Source organism: Anomaloglossus baeobatrachus, chromosome 5 (assembly GCF_048569485.1).
Source record: "Anomaloglossus baeobatrachus isolate aAnoBae1 chromosome 5, aAnoBae1.hap1, whole genome shotgun sequence".
Classification (NCBI taxonomy): domain Eukaryota; kingdom Metazoa; phylum Chordata; class Amphibia; order Anura; family Aromobatidae; genus Anomaloglossus; species Anomaloglossus baeobatrachus.
The window spans coordinates 501,270,703-501,293,172 of NC_134357.1; the positions used below are offsets into that span (position 1 = coordinate 501,270,703).

At 43.8% G+C, this 22,470-nt stretch overlaps 1 protein-coding gene across 1 annotated transcript in view; it reads right to left on the reverse strand.

The window, feature by feature from the left end:
• The window catches only part of LOC142312833 (uncharacterized), a 125,901-nt gene that overhangs the window by 26,269 nt on the left and 77,162 nt on the right, over nucleotides 1–22,470 (reverse strand). The window contains 3 exon segments of the mRNA XM_075351818.1: nucleotides 465–475; nucleotides 6,290–7,237; nucleotides 17,000–17,090. Coding sequence (XP_075207933.1) covers nucleotides 465–475; nucleotides 6,290–7,237; nucleotides 17,000–17,090 — 1,050 coding nt within the window.

The following is a 22,470-nucleotide window of genomic DNA, read 5'->3' on the forward strand; positions in this document are numbered from 1 at the left end:
ATAATGTACAAAAAAATATGGAAAAACAGATTCCAATTGGAATTGGATTGCAAAAAAAAAAAAGTAATACCGCTGATGTCTCTTAAAGGGAATCTGTCAGCAGGTTTTTGCAATCTCATCTGAGAGCAACATAATGTAGACAAAGAGACCCTGAATCCAACGATGTATCACTTACATTACTGGATGCAGCCGTTGTGACACAATCAGAATGTTTAGATTTTGCCATGAAGCAGAACTGAGTCTCAGCCCACATCAGGCTCACTATAGAGATTGTATATACACACTGAGGTGTCAATAACTGGAGGGGGCGTGTCGGACTGCCCTGGAAGTGACTTGTAGTCCTGCAACGATAAGTGTCCTGTTGCTTAAACAAACATAGCTATAAACAACAGATCAGACTGTGACAAGACAGGCATCCCTGAATCCTAAGTTTTAACCCTTGCAGCATGTTGGCTTCATCTTACATAACAAAAACCTGCTGACAAATTCCCTTTAAATTTTACTGTTATAACATTCACTTTATAGTAATAATGATCTGGTAACTTTGAGCAGTATGGTGCGAATGATTTTAAAGGGAACCTGTCATCAGAAATTTGGCTTTCAACCTAAATGTTTCCCCCTCTGCAGTTCGTGGGCTGCATTCTAGTAAGGTTTCTATACTTTTAAACCAAAATAAATACTTTATAAAACTGTACCTTTCGGTTTGAAAATCTTGTAAATCGTCCATGGGGGCGAGCCATGTGGCGTCCGTTGCTGTATCTTACGCCGTCCCCCATGCTCCAAATCATCCCTCAGGACGTCGCCCACTGCGCCCGACGTCCCGTGCACGCCGGGACACCTAGTGACGTGGTCGCACGCACGAGAGTATGGGCGGCGCTGTGATTGCATCGCAAGTGCCCGCCCATACTCTCGTGCCCGCCCTTTCCCCACTGCCTCCAGCGTTCTGCGCCGGCCCGACGTCACCTCCTTCCCATTGTACCCTGCAGCAGGAAATAGATAGGAGGAGCGGAGCAGGCCACTACAGGAGAAGCGGAGGATCTGAGCGATGTACATATGGGAGAGCGCGCCCACGAGAGTATGGGCGCGCACTTGCGATGCAATCACAGCGCCGCCCATACTCTCGTGCGTGCGACCACGTCACCAGGTGTCCCGGTGTGCACGGGACCTCGGGCGCAGTGGGCGGCGTCCTGAGGGATGATTTGGAGCATGGGGGACGGCGTAAGATACAGCAACGGATGCCTCACGACCCGCCCCCATGGACGATTTACAAGATTTTCAAACCGAAAGGTACAGTTTTATAAAGTATTTATTTTGGTTTAAAAGGGGGCACAAAAAGTATAGAAACCTTGCTAGAATGCAGCCCACGTGCTGCAGAGGGGGAAACATTTAGGCTGAAAGCCAAATTTCTGATGACAGGTTCCCTTTAAATAATGTATATACAGGTATTTTTTTCTATGTATAAAAAAGAAAATATTTTGCTCCCTTTTCTTAGATACGTTCATTTTTTGAGGCAATAAAAAGTGCTCCATATTATCAGTAGTGTTGTATAAGTATTTAAATATTTTATTAGTTCAGACAATTACATTTGCAGCGATTGCAAAAAAAAGTATATTTGTTTTAATTTATATTTTGCTATTTACATTTTTTACATTTTTTTTACATTTTAATATGTCCCTTGTTGTTAAAACAACTCTATAGCCAATAGATCTTTATGCCTTCCATTTGTAACATTTTAAATGCTGCTGGCATGAATGACTGTGGAGTCCAATAGCCTAAACTGTTGCCAACGAAGCAAGTGGCTAGCACCCAAGAAACATGGAACATGGATCGGCTTGATCAGTACATGCAGGGATGCTACCATGGGGCTAGATATTTGCCTCCAACAGTCTCTTGATCACTTACAATCATGGCCAAAAGTGTTGGCAACCTTGATATTGTTCCAGAAAATAAAGTATTTCTCCCAGAAAATGATTGCAATTACATGTTTTGTTATACACGTTTATTTCCTTTGTGTGTATTGAAGCAACACGAAAAAACTGGAAAAAAAGCCAAAATTGGACATAATTTCATACTAACCCCAAAAATGTGCTGGACAAAATAGTTGGCACCTTACCAAAATTATAGGGAAACAACTTTGTTTTAATCATGTGCGTCAAGTAACAGGTGTGGGCAATATGAAAATCAAACCTGAAACATAATATAATAATAATAAGTTTTATTTCTATAGCGCCAACATATTCCGCAGCGCTTTACAATTCAGAGGGGACACGTACAGACAATATGAGACAATACAAAATAACAAAATTAAGATACCAGGAGGAGTGAGGGCCCTGCTCGTAAGCTTACAGTCTATGAGGAAATAGGGGAGGCACAAAAGGTGAATGGGGGGGAGAAAAGCTTGTCATATATGGCCCAGCCATCGATTTAATAGGGAATTCAAAACCAGCTGTATGAACCTGTCATCGGCCAGAATTTATACAGGTACAGGGGACAAGAATTGGAAGTAAATTTTTGGGAAGGGCAGAAAGGGACTAGATTAGATCAGGGCAGTGAGGCGATAGGCTAGTCTAAAGTAATGCATTTTTAGGGCCTGCTTAAAGGTGTGGATGTTGGGAATTAATCAGATTGCTCTTGGTAGTGTGTTCCAGAGCATAGGCACAGCTCGTGAGAAATCTTGAAGACGGGAGTGAGAGGTTCGTACCAGAGCGGGGGGCACGGGTGGGGTGATAGACAGAGATGAGGGAGGAGATGTAGGGTGGTGCAGAACCATGGGGAGCTTTGTGAGTGAGAGTGATAAGTTTATGTTGGATTCTGTAGCGGATAGGCAACCAGTGCAATGACTGGCAAAGAGCAGAGGCATCAGTGAAGCGGTTGCAGAGGAAAATGATCCTGGCTGCGACATTCAGAATGGATTGGAGAGGAGAGAGTTTAGTAACAGGGAGACCAATTAGTAAAGAATTACAATAATCCAGGCGAGAATGAATGAGAGCGACAGTAAGAGTTTTTGCAGCGTCAACGGTAAGAAAAGGTTGAATTCTCGAGATGTTTTTGAGGTGGAATTGACAAGAACAAACAAGTGAACGAAGGTGGGGAGTGAAGGAGAGATCGGAGTCAAATATAAACCCAAGACAGCGGGCGTGCTGCTGGGGCGTAATGGTAGACCCACACACAAAAATGGTAATATTGGGTTTCGGAAGGTTAGGAAAGGGAGGAAACAGAAGAAGTTCAGTTTTTCATAGGTTCAGTTTTAGATAGGAGGACATGATATTGGAGACAGCGGACAGACAATCGGTTGTATTTTGTAATAGTGCCGGGGTGATGTCAGGAGATGTATACAGTTAGGTGTCATCAGCATAGAGATGGTACTGGAAACCAAATTTGCTGATGGTTTGTCCAATAGGGGCTGTGTATAGAGAGAGAAAAGGAGGGGGCCAAAGACTGAACCCTGAGGAACCCCGACCGTAAGGGGAAGAGGGGAGGAAGAGGATCCAGCAAAGGATACAGTGAATGAGAAGTCAGAGAGGTAAGAAGAGAACCAAGAAAGAACGGTGTCCTTGAGCCCGATAGAGCAGAGCATAGTGAGGAGGAGCTGGTGATCCACAGTATCAAATGCAGCTGAGAGATCCAGGAGGATCAGCAGGGAGTAGTGACCATTAGATTTAGCTGTTAGTAAATCATCAGAGACTTTAGTAAGAGCAGTTTCAGTAGAATGTAAGCAGCGGAAACCGGAATGTAGAGGGTCGAGGAGAGAATTATCTGACAGATAGCGGATTAGACGGGAGTGGACCAGGTGTTCCAGGAGTTTTGAGATGAATGGGAGATTAGAGACAGGTCTGTAGTTAGCGGCACAATTTTGGTCCAGGGATGGTTTTTTAAGTAATGGGTGTATGCTGACATGTTTGAAGGAGGAGGGAAAGACACCAGAGGAGATAGAGAGATTGAATATTTTAGTTAGATGAGTGGTGACAACTGGGGTGACAGATTTAAGGAGATGTGAGGGAATAGGGTCACTGGTGCAGGTAGTAGGGCGACAAGATGCGAGGAGCCTGGTGACTTCTTCTGTGACCGGTTCAAAGAGTGGCTAGATGAAGTGTAGTAGGGCAGACAATTTGTGGTGTTATGAGGCTATGAGGAAATTTCCTGGCAACCAGATAAAAAGGGGAGAAATTGACTCAATCTCTACATTGCGTGTCTGTGTGTACCACACTAAGCATGGAGAATAGAGGTGAAGAGAACTTCCGAACTAAACTTTTTGAAAAATATTAACAATCTCAAGGTTACAAGTGCATCTCGATGTTTCTTTGTCCATGGTGCTCAACATAATCAAGAAGTTTACAACCCATGGCACTGCAGCTAATGTCCCTCAATGTGGATGGAAGAGAAAAATTGATGAAACGCTGCAACACAGGATAGTCTGGATGGTGGATACATAGCCCCAATCAAGTTCCAAAGAAATTCAAGCTGTCCTGCAGGCTTAGGGTGCAGGATACCCAGGAGGACCCCACTGCTGATGCAAAGACATAAAAAATGCAGTTTGTCAAAACGTACAATATATCTCAAAAGTTAATACACCCCTCACTTTTGTTGACAACGGATTAGACATTAATGGCTGTGTGTTAAGTTAGGTGACACACCAAATTAAACACTGTTGTACACTGACTACTTTACATTGTACAACCATGTCATATGATCTTCAGTGTTGTCCCATAAAAAGATTTAATAAAATATTTACAAAAATTTGATGAGTGTACTCAATTTTGTATCATACTGTATGTGAGTAAGCTAAAATCCTTCTGGGAAAGCGTCTTATGGACACTTGAGACCAAGAAAGAGATTTGTGATAAAGCACATCCTTTTACTGTTTACTGAAGATGGAATAGGGCCTACAAATAAAAGAACACAGTACCTACAGTTAAGTATAGTGGAGGTTCAAGAAGTTTTGGTGCCTCTGGCACTGGGTGCTTTGACTGTGTGCAGGGAAACATGAAATCTGAAAATTACCAAAGGATTTTGGTCTGGTCACAATGTAGCCAGAAAGATGGATTTGCGTCCTAGGTCCTCAAGCAGGACAATGTCCCCAAACATACTTCAAGAAGTACCCAGAAATGGATGGAAACAAAGCGCTGGAGAGTTCTGAAGTGGTCAGCAATGAGTCCGGATCTAAATGCTATTGAACATCTATGGAGGTCTTAAAATTGATGTTGGGATAAGACGCCTTCAAATGTGAGAGACCTGGAGCAGTTTGCAAAAGATGAGTGATCCAAAATTCCAGTTGAGAGATGTAAGAAGCTTGTTGATGGTTATATAGTATGTAGGAAGCAATTAATTTGTTTTTTTTGTGAAGTTCCAAAACACACAAAGGAAATAAACATGTATAACAAAACATGTGTATGTAATTGCAATAATTTTTGGGGAAAAATACCTAGAACCACTAGCAGTTATTTGCACATATCTATAATCCCTGCCTAACAGTCCCTTCATGTGAGCTAATTAGGCCTGTGACTAGTAGCATGGGCGTTAGTTCCCTGACTAGTCGGCCCACTAAGCATGTTATCACGCCCCTGTGGGCATGATAACATGCTTTACAACAGCCAGCATCATTAGCAGTGCGTAACAAAGGCATGCATGCCCCCGGCTTTGTACCCTTAAGCATGGAGCTTTTCTGATGCCGGGTGCATGCATCCAGGCTTCAGAAAGGCTCACTGTGCATGATCTGAAGTTGTCCGCAGTTCCGGTCATGCGCATACACCCAGCTTCAGAGTATTGTGCATGACCGAAAGTATGGACAACTTCCGATCATGCGCAGTGAGCCTCTCTGAGGCTGGGACATATACACCCAGCGTCAAAAAAACTGAATGCTGAGAGGTACAAAGCCGTGCACATACGCAGCTTTGTATAGCACTGCCAATAAGGGCTGGCTGTTGTAAAGTATGTTATCATGCCCACAGAAGTGTAATAACATGCATATTGGGCAGACTAGTCACAGGCTGAATTAGCATCTGATAAATGGTATTTAGAAATACTTTTTCTAAAGATCTCTTTATGTATGCTACTACGTGAAGGGATCGTTAGGCAGGGATTATAGATATGTGCACAGAACTAGTCGTGGTTCTGGGTGCACAGAGACTTTCATTCTGAAAATAAATTTGTCTTCTCTCGTGTATTTGTTTTTTAATGTGCAATAAAAGTAGCTATATTGTTAAAAAATTCCCACATTAGAGGCATGAAAATGTTTTCTACCTTGTGTGACTTTTTTGATGTGCAACAAGAACGGATTTCTGATGAAAACATTTCCCACATTCTGAACATGAATATGGCTTCTCACCTGTGTGAATTCTCTGATGTGTAACAAGAACTGATTTCTGATTAAAAGATTTCCCACATTCTGAACATGAAAATGGCTTCTCCCCTGTGTGAATTCTCTGATGTGAAACAAGAACTGATCTCTGATTAAAACATTTCCCACATTCTAAACAAAAATATGGCTTCTCTTTTGTGTGAATTCTCTGATGTTGAACAAGATCCGAAATGGTACCATAACATTTTCCACACTCTGAACATGAAAATGGTTTTTCTCCTGTATGAATTCTCTGATGTGTAACAAGAATTGATTTCTGATTGAAACATTTCCCACATTCTGAACAGAAATATGGCTTCTCCCCTGTGTGAATTCTGAGATGTCTAACAAGATTTGATTTTTTTGTAAAACTTTTCCCACATTCTGAACATGAATATGGCTTCTCCCCTGTGTGAATTCTCATATGAAGAGCAAGCTTAGATAGGCTAGGGTACCATTTCCCACATTCCGAACATGAAAGTAACTTTTCCACTGAGTGAAATCTCTGATGTGTAACAAGATGTGCTTTCCGTTTAAAACGTTTTCCACATTGTAAACATAAAAATGGCTTTTCCCTTGTGTGAATTTTCTGATGTCTAATAAGATTCACTTTCTGTCTAAAACATTTATCACATTCTGAACATGAATACGGCTTCTTTCTTTTGTGAGCTCTTAGGTGTTCAACTTCCCCTTTGCTATTTTTATGTGACTTAACGGTCTGCAATGAATCAGGGGATAAGTCCTGTTGAAACGGATTAGAGGATAGATTTTTGTTATGAGGGGTTGGAGGCATGTCGAGGGTAACGGCATGATCTTCATATGTATCTTGTATGATACCATGATCATCTGCTGCAAATTCTGAAAGTATCAGATGTTCCTCTAAGCTCCTGGTACAGTCACCTGCCAAGAATAAAACTGAATTATTTTTCAATAACTGTTCTATGAAATAATATTTTTAATTATACTACATTATACAGGCAGAATTTCTTGAAAGACTCCCCAAATATTCTCTGATAACTTTCGCTACGACTAAACAATCTGAACAAAACAACATGCAATGTGCTCCTCAGTATACAAAGCCAGGATCATATCCCCACGTTGGAGCGATGAGGCACTGGACAGCCGTTGCGACATTTAACCTCTGTTTGAATCTTCTGGGTGACTACCCACATACACCGTCACTCAGCCATTCAATTTCTCATCAGGATTGTAATGTATAGTATTGAAAAGCACATCTTTATGGTGCAAAGCTATTAGGTTACCCATTTGTTTAAGCATTGTCAATGAGAATTTAGGAAGAATTACAGTGTTCTTGATGCACCCTCAAAGAATTATTCAGAAGATGTGAAAAAAATGGATATGTTCAGAAACATGGAGTGTCGTGTCAAAAGGGGTTTAGCAGAAAATGGAGATCACTTCCAGCATTGCAGGTGATGATATGGATTACACATATGTCAAGGTATGTAACGTGGTTGTTTTTTTTGGAGGGGTTGAGATTGCTTCATGCTAATGGAAGTTATAACAGAATATTAAGAACCTTTTGTGTGTGAATCTCCTAGTACAATAACATTTCTATAAATATCATAGTAAAATTCAATAATCAATTAAGGTAGTATTATTTTAGGCCAAATTTTCACTTTTCTGTTGATATTTTAATATGCCAGTCTCCAATCATTTTTTTGTAAATCTTTCAGTGATTACTCATAAAAAAGTCAGTCCTCAAAGGCACATGCAGTCCAGTACAAAGCAGAGCACAATGAAGGCTTAATACGGACATGTACAAATAAGTCATAACTTTCGGGCAAGTGTAGGGTTGGAGTAGCAATTATATTTTTGTATATATATATATATATATATATATATATATATATATATATATATATATATATATATCTTTATTTAAGGAATAGCAAATAAGTCCTTTATATGTGATAAAAACATCAGCCTCTATCACAAATATTGGAGCACTTTAGGATCTGAAAAAAATCTTCATAGCGGTGTCATCTGCAGTTGTTATCAGTCCCTGATTCTTTGGTAGCTCAAGCTACATACAGAAAAGATTGCTCAGTTTATTAAGAGTAATTGCTGTGTTTTCCACATGAGAATTCCAAATTTAGCAAAAAAAAGTCTTAAAAAAATTAGGACTATTGTTACAATATTCTGATATTAAATTTATTTTATATATAAATTGTCAGTGTGGCAACTAGTAGCAGTAGGAGATGCTCAGCAAAATAAACAGTAAAGGGATATTGTATTTTTCAGTTTATAAGACGCACCCCAAATTTAGACAAAAAAATGGTGAGAAAATTAAAAATGGGGCAGTCCTATAATCAGGTGGTGTCTTACCGGGACGGGATGGGGGGGTGGCAGCGGTGGTTGAGCGGGGTCACAGGAGGCATGGGGCGGTGGTGGAGCAGAGCGATATTGTGTGCGCTGCAACCGGCAGGTGTCCCAGAAACTGTCAGCGGTTGTGCTTGGGCAGCTGTGCTGCTGCTGCTGGGGAGGCTGTGCTGGTGCTGTTATGCTGGTGCAGGGGCTGCACCGGCGGCGGCTGGGCTGGGGCGGTGAGAGCTTCAAATAATGGCGCCCGGAGCCGGCGCATGCGCAGATTGAGCTCTCAGCTCAATGATGAACCGAGATCTCCTCTGTGCACGTGTCACCTCCAGGCACCACTTTCCTTAAGTCCGCGGCTGGGAGATGAATGGGCTGCAGGCGGAGAGTGTGCAGATGAGATCTTGAGCCAAGAGCTCCGTCTGCGCACGTGCTAACTCCAGGCACCATTATTTGAAGCCCTCACTGCCCGATAACCCTACATGGCCGCTAATGACCGTGCACAGCCGTCGCAGCATTGCCCCTGTCTCCTGCTACACCTCTCCACCACCTCCTGGTAATCTACATTCAGATTAGAAGACACACTCCTCACTTTTTTCCAAAATTTTTGGGAGGAAAAGTGTGTTTTATAATCTGAAAAAATACGGTACTTAACATTGTAGTAAAAATTACAGCACTCATCAATAATGTAAAAGACGCTATTTTTATTTGTGTAGCAGGCTCACTTTTCCTGAGTCGGCGTGAAAGCCATTTTGAGTCACAGATGACAGTTCATCTGGTGCGCTTTGCTTAGTAACCTGATGTGTACGCTGGCTACGTGTGCAGGGAGCCAGCGCTAAGCGGTGTACGCTGGTAACCAGGGTAAATATCGGGTAACCAAGCAAAGCGCTTTGCTTAGTTACCCGATATTTACCCTGGTTACCAAGCGCAGCATTGTTACACGAGTCGCTGGTGGCTGGTGAGATCTGCCTGATTGACAGCTCCCCAGCGACCATATAGCGATGCACCAGCGATCCTGACCAGGTCGTATCATGGTCGGAATCGCTGGTACGTCGTTTAGTGAGACGGTACCCTTATTTCCAATTCCAATCAGCTCCTGACAAGCTGCTGTTATAAATCTTGCAAAATCACCAGCCAGACAGTGTTCACAGCAGGTCTCCTAATCATGGAGCTTGATCTGTGTGCTTGTTAAAAAGCCTTGTTATCTCTATATGTAAATATAGTGATAGCAGGGTAGAGTCAGAACAAACCACTGAGTGCTGAGCTTTCAGGCCCAGTCACACACAATGACTGAGGGTACCATCTCACTAAACGAAGTACCAGCGATTCCGACCACGATAGCGATTCCGACGACGATACGACCTGGTCAGGATCGCTGGTGAGCTGTCAATCAGGCAGATCTCACCAGCGACCAGCCACCAGCGACTCTGTGCTTGATAACCAGGGTAAATATCGGGTAACTAAGCAAAGCGCTCTGCTTGGTTACCCGATATTTACCTTGGTTACCAGCATACACCACTTAGCGCTGGCTCCCTGCACACGTAGCCAGGGTAAATATCGGGTAACTAAGTAAAGTGCTTTGCTTAGTAACCCGATGTGTACCCTGGTTACGTGTGCAGGGAGCCAGCGCTAAGCGGTGTACACTGGTAACCAAGGTAAATATCGGGTAACCAAGCAAAGCGCTTTGCTTAATTACCCGATATTTACCCTGGTTACTAGCGTATGCTGCTTACACAGAGTCGGTGCTTGTTGGTCTCCCGCCGTCAAACACGCCGATGTGTGCTACACAGCAGGAAACCAAAGAGCAAAAAATGAACCAGAACAGTGTGTAACGATCAGCGATTTCACAGCAGGTGCCAGGTCGCTGCTTAGTGTCACACACAGCGAGATCGTTGATGAGGTTACTGGTACGTCACAAAACCTGTGACTCAGCAGCGATCTCGCTAGCGATCTCGCTATGTGAGAAGTACCCCTTACCAGGGATCCCGACATCGATACGACCTGATAAGGGTCGCTGGTAAGTGAGATGTTACACAGTCAGACCTTACCAACGACGCAGTAACGATGAGCGACCTGTATAGCAATCTCGGCAGATCGTTATATATGTATAACGACCCTGTTAGAAGGTCATTGGTAGGCGTCAAACACAGCGATGCGTCTTGCCCAGCAGGACATCGCCTTTGAAGAAAATGGTCCGGACCATTCGGCAACGACTAGCGATCACACAGCAGGAGCCTGATCGCTGGTAGGTGTCACACATAACGAGATTGCTGGCGAGATCATTGCTACCTCACAGAAACTGTGACTCAGCAACAATCTTTTTTTTTTTTATCATAAAGGTTTTTATTGAGTTTTCAGAAAAATACAAACTTCTCATACAACAACATCAAGAACAGGAGCATTGAGTAGCAAGAGGTGGAATAGCCTCGAGCCATTATCAGAATATCAATCTGGGACATTAAATACCCCTTACAACAACAACCTGAACATAGGAGCAGGGAGGGAGGGGGGAAAGAGAGGGGGTGGGGGAAGCAGCTCTACAAGACATTCTTAGGCATAATCAATTTATTTATGGTGTAGGTGTCGGTATCTGGGGGAGGGCCGTTGCATAAAGGGAAGTGGCCCACGGGTGCCATTGTTTAAGTCTCACCGTTCTCTTCTCTAGGTTGGGGGCCAAGTTGGTTTCGTATAGCCAGTGTAGATTGATCCTCTCAATTAGATCTCTTTTTGTAGGGGGGCTCACCGACCTCCACTTGTATGCCACACAGTACCTGCCAGCTATGAGAATGTGAGAAATGATGTTTTTTAAAAGATCCGGGATCCCATCTAAGCCAATGTGTAGCACCGCTAAGGTTGGGTTTGGAGAAAGGCGGAGACTAGTAACCTCATGGATTAGATTGAACACCTCCTGCCAGAAGTTAGATAACTTAGGGCAAAACCACCACATATGACATAAGGTGCCCCTGTGGTTGCAGCCCCTCCAGCACAGTGGTGACACATGTGGGGAAAAAGAAGCCAGTTTAGTAGGGGAGTTGTACCACTTCAGATGAACCTTTTTTAATTGCTCTATATGATTGAGACAAGAAGAGAACTTGTGGATCCATTTTGAGGCCGCGAACCATTCTTGCGGCGGAAGCGGAGAAGCTAGATCTTTTCCCCATTTGAGCATATACGGCAATTGTTTGTCCGGTTGTGGGGAGTTTAGCATATTATGGATATATGAAAGGCCTTTGATTTTGCTATTTTGAAAGAATTTTTTAATTGAGGCGTGGTCAGCTGTCGTGGGAGCCGGGAGATGAGGAGCGGACTGAAGAAAGTGACGTATTTGAAAAAACTGGAATAGACTGTGTCGGGGAAGGTTAAATTTATCACACATTTCTGAGTACGGGAGTAGGACGCCTTCTCTATAGAGATCTGCTAGGGTGATTGGACCTCCACGTGTCCAGGCGGCAAGATTCAAGTTCGGAATGAAGGCTTCTAGCGATCTAAGGGGAATGCTGGGACCTAAAGCATGTGACACTGGCTTGCTCCACAAGGACCAAGCTTTCTTTAGAGCTGCTGTGGTGGGTAGAAGATCGCCGGGGGGCGAAGGGGTTAGGAGCAGGGAGTCTATGAATTGTTTAGGGGAGTGGACCTGTGCCCAGGTGTACTCAATCTGTAACCATCTTAAGTCTGAATCATTCCTCCACCAATCTCGAGCCAGTTCCAGGATAGCGGCTCTGTGGTATGTGAGAATATTAGGAATACCCATTCCTCCACCACTTAACGGGGCATGCATGCATCTCAGGGCTATTCTAGGTTTTTTCCCAGCCCATATAAATTTACTCATTAGCGAATGAATTTTGGTGAGATACCGTTGCGGAATTGTTAGGGGCAGGCACCGAAGTAAGTAGATAATTTTTGGGAGGCAGATCATTTTAAAGGTCTGCATTCTCGCCACCCAAGAGAGCGGGAGAAGAGAAAGGCGAGTAAGTTCTCTATCCAGTGAGGTGTGCAGGGTCAGCAGATTTTTCCGGATCACGGAGTGTAGCGGGGCCAGTATAATACCCAGGTAGGGGATACCCTCATCTTCCCATTTGAAAGGGTAAAGATGAGAAAGAGTGGCTCTAGTTGAGGCGGGCAGGAAGAGCGGAAAAATTAAGGACTTGGTAATATTAAGCTTGTAATACGAGACTTGAGCGAAGGAGGACAGGATCTCCATTACGTGTTTTAGGGACACCTCTACATTAGTGCAGGATAAAATCACATCATCCGCATATAGACTAATCACATGGTTTGTACTCCCCACTCGAATCCCCAAGATCCGAGGGCATTCACGGATAGTCTGCGCCAGAGGCTCTATAGCAAGGGCATAGATGATAGGGGAGAGCGGACACCCCTGGCGTGTCCCATTGGATAATTCAAAACTCCGAGATATAAATCCGGATGCCAGAACTTTGGCGTTAGGGTTAGAGTATAGTGCCATTATGGCGGTAAGTATGGGGCCTTCAAATCCAAACTTGGCCAGTACAGATTTCAGATATCCCCAGTGCACCCTGTCAAACGCCTTCTCTGCGTCCAAGGACAGGAATACACTGGGGATTTTCCTCCCCTCAGCCACCGCAATCAGGTCCAGCATACGTCTCGTCCCATCTTTCGCCTGCCTCCCCGCCACAAACCCCACTTGATCCGGGGAAATCAGTGATGGAAGGACTTTATGTATTCTAGCTGAGATTATTTTGGCGTACAATTTTAAGTCGCAGTTTAGGAGGGATATTGGCCTGAAGTTTCCTGGTGATGTAGGGGGTTTTCCTGGCTTTGGCAGGGTAGTTATAATGGCCTCTAGATTATTTGGTGAAATATCTGCTGTGGCTCGCCAAGAGGAGAAAAGTCTCAGGAGGAAAGGAGACAGGGTTTCAGTGAATTGCCTATAGTAGGAGTTAGTGAGGCCGTCTGGGCCTGGAGCTGAATTTCTGTTGGCTGTGGTCACCGCCTGGCGAACCTCTTCCAGGGAGAAAGGGGAATTTAGTTGCTCTAGATGTACTGTAGATAACCGAGGAAGATTAATATTGTTTAAGAAGGAATTAATTGCCGATTGGGTAGGCTTTGGGGCAGTGGGGTCATTTTTAAGGTTGTAGAGAGACTGATAAAAATCAGCGAATGCATTGGCTATTTCCGTTGGGTTGCGTATTGTGGCATTAGAACCCGTCACGAGGTATTCAATTTTGTTTTGCATTTCTCGTTTTTTAACCCTCCTGGCTAGTAAGGCACCCGCCCTGTCACCCATCATATAGTACCGCTGTTTGAGGGATCTTAAATTTTTCTCATAGTCTACCATCAGCAATTGGCGGAGCTGTGTTCTTAGTTTCCTGAGTTCGTCAGATGTTGACATGTTTGGGGCAGATTTATTGTGGGCTTCTAAAAGCGCTATGTGGGACAGTAGAGCTTTGGAAGTTGCCTGACGCCTCCTTTTCTCCCTAGTGGCAATTTTGATGAATGACCCCCTAATAAAGGCCTTGTGTGCAGACCATAGCGTTTCCTCTGTCACCTCCTTGTTGTCATTAAATTTAAAAAACTCTGCGAGGTCGGCCTGCAACTCCTCAGAGATTTGTCTACAGGCTAGGAGGGAGTCATTCATGCGCCACCGGGTAAAAACGGGCGTGCGGCTTTGCTCCTGGACTGTCAGGTATATGGGGGCATGGTCCGACCAAGCTATAAGTCCAATTTTTGAATCTGAGCAATCCATAATAAGTGAGCTTTCAACCAGAAAGTAGTCCAATCTGCTGTATGAGGTGAACCGAGGTGAGAAGAATGTGTAGTCCCTCTCATTTGCATGTTGGTATCTCCATATATCATGGAGATGCCTTTCTGAAATTATTGTGCTCATTTCCTTCCTCTTTACAGCAGTATTGGAGCAATCCAGAGTGCTGGACATTAACATGTTAAAATCCCCGCAGATTATTTGCTTACCCTCTGTAACGGATGAAAGCTTGGAAAGAAATGTATGTATGTATGTAAATGTATGTAAAGCGCTGTGGAATTAATAGCGCTATATAAATGAATAAAATTATTATTATTATTATTAAAGAAACCTCCGCAGAAAGCTGATCTGACCAGAGTTGGGGGCGTAAAGGGTTGCAATAGTATACTTAGATCCATTTATGGAGCAATTAATAATGGCGTATCTACCTTCAGGGTCTAAATGTTGGGAATGTAGTGTGAACGCAACAGTATTTTTTACACAAATGAATACTCCAGCCTTTTTTTTTTCCCACAAGCCAGCAGTATGAAAGGAAATTTAGCATTATTTAACCTGTGCGAGTCCCCCTGGAGGAGATGAGACTCTTGACCACAAATCACGTCACATTTGGATTTAACCACTTCCCGCCAAAACATGGATCTCTTGGCTGGCGAGTTCAGGCCCCTAACATTTATAGACATACAGTTCAGTACCATTGTACATGAAAAAAAGTCTCTTGCCTAGAGCTGCGGGGGGAGAAAGGAAGGTTAGGCAGGAAAGAGGTAACACTGACAACATTAACATCACTAACATTACTGATGTAGGGAGCATCAGTCCACATAGAAAAAAGCCCAAAAAGGGGGCCTGCGGTATGGTGGAAATGTACCGCCATGGGGGCTCAGGGTCCTGGTTGAACAGAACCAGCGGACCTTAAAAGTAGCAACTAAGTCTCAGCCGCGACTCAGACATATCACATAACTCACGCGACGGACCAATCTTCATTCACTTTATCCCTTTGGGATGATCCTGTGGCTCTTGGAGATCTGGCCGGGAGATTTGCCATGTTCCATGAGGATAGGAGCTTTGCCAACTGTTGTGGGGAATGGCAGACGTGGGTGTTTCCTGCACGGAAAAGCAGGATCTTTACAGGGAAACCCCATCTATAGGATATAGCTTCATCCCTGAGAATTTTGGTATAAGGGGCAAATTCCCTCCTTTTTGCCAGGGTTCCTGCAGACAGATCCGGAAAAATGGACAGGTGCCGGAATTGCTCAGACAGAGGCGGCCTCCTTCTCAGGGCTTGCAGCAGGGCTTCTTTGGTCTTGTAAAAGTGCAGGCGAGCCAAAGTGTCCCGGGGGGCATCAGCACTGAGGGATTTAGGCTTAGGGACTCTGTGTATTCTGTCCACCAGGAAATCAGTTGCAGACAGGTCTGGGAGCAGCTCCTGCAGCAAGGAGCCTAGAAAGCTCTGCAGCCCCTTGTCTGGTATGGCCTCTGGAATTCCTCTGATTCTTATGTTGTTTCTGCGGGACCTGTCCTCTAAATCCAAGACCTTGGTATGGAGCTTTTGCACTTGTTCCTCCAGTGCTGCATTGGCATCAATGAGGCTATTGTGTGACTTTGTCAGCTCCTGCATTTTAGTTTCAATGTGTGCTGTGCGACTGCCTATGGCAGTGATATCTCCCCTCAGCTCAGCCACCATATCTTTCCAATCCTGCTGCAGTGATGAGCGGAGGGCACTGAGCAGTTTCTGCATGGTACCTTTGGTAAGCGGTATATCTGCAGCGTCTGTGTCCAAGTCTGGGCCTGCTGTGGATCCCCTCCTGGATGAGCGTGAGGAAGCTGTGGAGGAGGATGCTGCTGCCATTTTCCCTCGTCCCGTGCTGGAGAAGAAGTCTGTAACTTTCGCCGGGGACGGCTTCTTCTGGGACTTTCCCCTTGGCATGCCACGTTCCTGGGTACCTCCGCAGCACTTTCCCCCCGTGTGCAGAGAGATTGGTGCCACTGGTGAGCCGCAGTGAGCTGGTTAGGAGTCGAGGTGGCTGGAGCTCAGCAGCTAGGTGACCGGTGCCATTAGCAAGCAGGCCACGCCCCTCACTCAGCAACAATCTTGATAGCGATCTCGTTGTGTGTGACGGGGCCTTTAGAGTTCTACTAATACTACTTCAGAATTGTCACTCAAGGAGGGACAGCCCTGCCAGAAATCAGGAGGTAATCCAGAGATGGAAAAAAAAAAGGGTTAAATCCTGCATTGCCTGGATGAAGAGACTGCAGAAAGATGAAGTCAGAAACTTACGGAGATTAAACTAAATGCGGTTTATTAATCCATATTTTATTGACTAATAAACCGCATTTACTTATAATTGCGATGAGTTTTTTTTTACTTAATCTTTCGGCAGTCTCTCCAAGAAGGCAGCACAGGAATTAAATCTTTCAGTCCCATTCTTGGATTTTTTTTTTCTTCATCTTCTGGGCCTGCAGCAGCCTGGATCAAAGAGTTATAAAGGTTGTGTTTGCCAGATGAGCAAACCCCTGTATTCTTTTACTGGATAAAACCCTATTGAGCTATTGTCATTCCAGATTACCTACTTTGAAACCAGGACATGACTCACCTGTGCAGTTATCTGTAGGAATCTCTTCTTTACACTGCTCATCATCCCTCACATATGTCTCTGTAGTATTAATATGGGTCAGATCTTCACCCTGAAACAAATAATGTAAAAGTCACAGACAGATGGAGAAGTCATGTGAAATTATTTAGAAGAACAGAAAACATCATAAATGAACAAGACAACCAAAAATGACAGAAGTGTTGCAGGTCTCCTGTATAAATCCAACTTCTTGGCTCCTAGATCTAACCAGAAAATTGTGAGAAGATCCAGACTTCTAATGTCTATGATCAGCTTTATCCTGTCACCTCCACCAAGTATAAAATATGCACTGAATGGTGACATTTTTAGAGACACGCATGTAATAGTACGTTGAACTTCCTTTGGAACCTCAGAAATGTATTACATCAGAGTTTCCACTAGGTGGTGAAATTATTCCACAGGGTTATTGGTCGATGCTCATACAATAGATTCTCACAGTTGTTGTAGATATCACGGAGGGTCTGACCTGCTCTCAACAGCCAGATCTTCCTCATCCCAGATTCTCTGTACTTTTGAGATCTGAGGACTGAGAAGGTTGGGGAAGCAAGAATTTCTCACTGTCGTGTTCCTGGAACCAATCAATCACTATATAATTCCTCCGATAGGCACAAAGTAAGAGGAATCTAACCAGACACTGCTCAGTGATACAATTTTTGCTCTCTCTTACCCCCCTGTAATTGCCATTCCATTTTCCCCTAGATAAAATTGTCACTCAAAATGGTCATCCGCTGTTCTACCGCATTCTTCCTATGGAATGACAAGTTACATAGGTGGAAAATAAACCCAGGTCCATCAAGTTCAACCTTTCTTGAGTAATTATAAATTATTTGTCACTAGAGTATTTATATCCCATAATACTATTTGTTATGAGGAAATCATCTGGCCCGTTACTAAATGCTGATATAATATGTGCCATCACTAGCTCTTGTGTAGCTCTCTCCTGAACAGAACCCTTTTCTATTGCCATGCATTGACTACCGGGATTCCGACAGGTACACAGGAACCCCCAGCGAGCGCCGCAACACACAGGGTACACTTTACAATGTTGGGCCCTTACGCAAGGGAAAGAGGAGCAGGGTCTCTTCCTAAACTCACCTGAGACTGATCCCTGCACTCCCTAACGTCTCTATACGGGTTCTTTCACCCCATCGCCAATCACGTGCCTATCTCTGTCTTTCCCTGGACTCAGCCCTGTAGAGTGAGTACGGCAGTGGAAACGCTAGTCCCGCTTTAGGTTAAAGACACAGAGAGGATTAGACAGACAGGGGTAAATAACCAGAAATCATACATAGCACTGCAAACAACAAGAGGAAATAATGAGGAGCAGACCAGAGGGGAAAAACCAAACAGGACTAAGGAAGGAAAACAATACAACTTTCACACAGCAAATGTTCTCTGAATGGCTTCCTGGTCCTCAGCTCACAGGTTTCCTCTAGAAGCAAGTTACATAGTTACATAGTTACTTAGGTTGAAAAAAGACCTAGGTCCATCTAGTTCAACCTTCCTCCACCAGTTCTACATTTGGTCACTAAGTCATTTATAACCAACAATGTTTTGTGTACTGAGGAAATCATCCAGCCCTGTTTTTAAAAGCTGTTATAGTATCTGCCATTACTACCTCTTGTGGTAGGGCTTTCCACAGTCTGACTGCTCTAACTGTAAAGAACCCTTTCCTATTTAGCTGTCGGAATCGCTTTTCTTCCACTCGCAGTGAGTGCCCCCTGGTCCTTAGTATTGTCTTTGGAAGAAATAAGTCATGTGCCATTCCTTTATATTGACCACACATGTATTTATACAGATAAATGAGATCTCCTCTGAGACGTCTTTTTTCTAAGCTAAACATATCTAACTTTTTCAACCTGTCATCATTCCTTGTAATAGTCTAGTTGCCCGCCTTTGAACTGACTCTAACTTCTGAATGTCCTTTTTAAAATGTGGAGCCCAAAACTGGATCCCATATTCCAGATGTGGCCTTACAAGTGATTTATAGAGGGGTAACAATACGTTGGGATCACGGGATCTAATCTCTCTTTTTATACACCCTAGAATCTTGTTTGCTTTTGCAGCTGCTGCTTGACATTGAGTGCTGCTGCTCCTTATTTGTAATGAGTATAAGTATAGCAGAAACTATGAGGCTATGTGTCCACGTTGCTTTTTACCTGCTTTTTACCTGCTTTTTCAACTGCAGCGTTTAATGCCAAAATGGATGTGTTCTGCTTTTCAAGCAAAGTCTATGGGAATTTGTGTTTCTTGTGCACACTATGCTGTTCAAAAAGGTGCCTTTTTGTGGCAGAAATTTGGGCAAAAACTCAGCTTTGCAGTTCAAAACTCAAATGGCAAAAACTTTGCCATTTGAGTTTTGAACTGCAAAGCTGAGTTTTTGCCCAAATTTCTGCCACAAAAAGGCACCTTTTTGAACAGCATAGTGTGCACAAGAAACCCAAATTCCCATAGACTTTACTTGAAAAGCAGAACACATCCATTTTGGCATTAAACGCTGCAGTTGAAAAAGCAGGTAAAAAGCAGGTAAAAAGCAACGTGGACACATAGCCTTACCATCGGTTACCTGGACTAGGAGAGAAGCCTTTATAGCAGACCTAATTAGCAATAGAGAACAGCTGACTATTGCTTATACTCAGAGTTTCAGGAAACCAGAGGATCTACTTAATGTCACGCTGTACTCTAAGATGTACAATAGCAGTACAGCGCAGTAATGTGGGACTGAGAGGATTCCTGAAACTATCTGAGAAGGTAGTTAGCTGGTAAACCACTAGGGGGCGTAAAAGTGGAGGAAGCATATGAGCAGGGAATTCCCTAGCAGAGGTAATACTAGTCAAGCCCACCAGATGGCAGTAGAATCGTCAGAAAGCCGTGTCATAACATGAGGTCTTGTAAGTACACAAGGGCAAAGTCTAAACGTAGTCAGAGGAAAGCAAATAGTCAGTAGCCGGGAAATCAGAGCCTAGCAGCGAGGGGGAATGGGAAGACAAGACAGAATTAAGGTAAACAGATAAGGAACGAACAGGGAGACAGCGGGAGAGACACTGATGGAAACAGACAACAGAGGAGGTTAACAGGTCAGGTGAACACGCAGGTCAGGAGGGGGCAGGGCAGACAACAGGTCACTCAAGAGCAGAACACAGCAGAGCCAGAAATATCACTGGCGAAGTCCAAGAGACACAGTGCCCTAATAAAGCAGCCTGACCTCCAGAATGAGGCAGAAAGGATTAACCCCTAACGTGACCTGCATCAGAAGTGAAACTAAAAAAAAGGCTCAGCTCCAGCTGAGCCAGGAGTCAATCATGACACTTAACCCTAGCAGTGCTGGATAAATAAAAACCTGCACAGTCAGCAGTATTAACCTGAGCAAGTGTGTATGAAGCCCTGCACTGTGATCTCCTGACACCAGAAATTAAGAGGGACCACTCTCCGTCGTGGTACCCTCATGAACTCTATTTGGTTGGAAATGCCTTTCTGCTACAAATAATGAATTTCCCTTAGTCTTTTGTAAGCTCCTTGTAATAAATAAATCATGTGCCAGTCCTTTGTATTGACCCAACATATATTTACACCTTAGATTGCCTCTGAGACGCCTTTTCCTACGCTAAACAAAGAATTTTCCCAACTCTTCATTAAAAGAGAGACCTTCCATCCCATTTAGTATTTGAAGCTCAATTTTAGATCCCATTTTCAAGGAGTGGCCGTAGAAGAAATTTATAAAAGAGTAATATTATATTAATTATACTGTCACAATGAGTTGTGTGTTTGGGCATATTAGTCACAGAATTAACATTGTATTTGGCTAGAATTTGCATCTTCTTGCATCGCCTTGCATTTCTAACGTCATAGCAATAGAGAATTTGGATTGTAAGCCCTGATGGGAATGGTGATGATGATGCCATTAAAGCGCCAGAAAATTAATGGTGCTATAAAAGCGAGAAAAATAAATAAAGCTGCACTGCCTGCTAATAATAATGATATTTTATATCCTCCTTGGACTCCTTTGCTTGGATGTATTTTACATTTGTAGCAAATTTATTTGTTCTGTGTTATGATCCAGGACCGGTATTCCCCTCTCCAAAGTTTCCCAGACCCAGCCTGGTCATGTCAGGGGTTAACTCCCATCAGCCTTGTTCTGGTTTCAGGAGACACTATATCTGGTCACTGCACCAGTATTTTGGTGCTGGTTATAGTTTTGCACTGCAGCCTGTGACTGGCTCTGGTGATTTCCTGTTTGATCTGACTCCTTGTTACTGTGCCCTGACCTGTACCCTCCCCCGTTCGTCCGTCTGTCCCAGTCCCTGACTTCCCGCTCCTGTAAGTTGTTTACCTATCAAGGTTCATCCTCCTTCCCATGTTTGTGTTTCCTTACCCTCAGGTCTTGTCTTCTGTTCCCTGTGCCCTTTGTGTTTCCCTCTGTATACCTTATCTCCTGGCATCCGACCTAGGTTCTGTTTTCTGATCTTGATCATCCCTCTGCACTGACTTAACTTCCCGGCTTGACCCTTACTGCTTGACTACTTTATTGCCCCCTGGTGGTTCACCTATGAAATGCCTGCTGAGGTTACTCTGCTGTACTTCAGGCTCCTTTCAGTTACAGTGTTACTTTGACTCTCCTTCACTACTCTGCTGCCACCTAGTGGGGAATACGCTGTACTACATCTTACCAGGCCTTCTTACAGCGTGACACTCCGGCTACAACAGTGCTATGTGGACCGCGCACGGAAGAGGGAGTACTGTTATGATCCGGAACCATGGAAGATCACAATGTATCATTGGCAAAAAAGGTGACAAGAGCATTGGCAACTAATCTGGCCGCCATCCCCTTACTAACCATCAACACTAGAAGTAGCTGAGGGGTGAACTATTATCCTATGCACCGCGAACCCAGCCGGAGAACTAGCTATCCTAAAGGAAGGAAGGATGAATAACTCTCTGCCTCAGAAATAGACTGCCAAAGGTATAGCAAGCCCCCCACATTCAAAGACTACGGTGATATAGGAAAACACAATACACAGATGGAGGTTAGGATTAGCAAAGGTGAGGCCCCACTAACTAAATTTGAAAGGATAGGAAAGGGGCTGATGGTGGCCAGAGAAAAACCATACAAAAACCCAAATACCTGATAGTACAAAAAGGTCCTCAGATGGCACGATCTGCACTCCGTCCTATATCAGACGCTCTTGTCAAACCAATGAACAGAAAACAGGAACAATTACAAATTCAAGAAGCAACAAACACATGGACTTATAGGAGCAATTCTCCAAACATAGCTGTAGGGAGCTTCCCAGCAAAGCAACAGAGAGGTAAGATTCCTGCATGCAAATAAACTGACAATAACCATAATAATTGACAACCCAGATAAGAACAAAAGAATAAAAACAACATAAGAAAGAACCAAGCACTTATCTGGGGTAGAAGTGGTCTGGAGC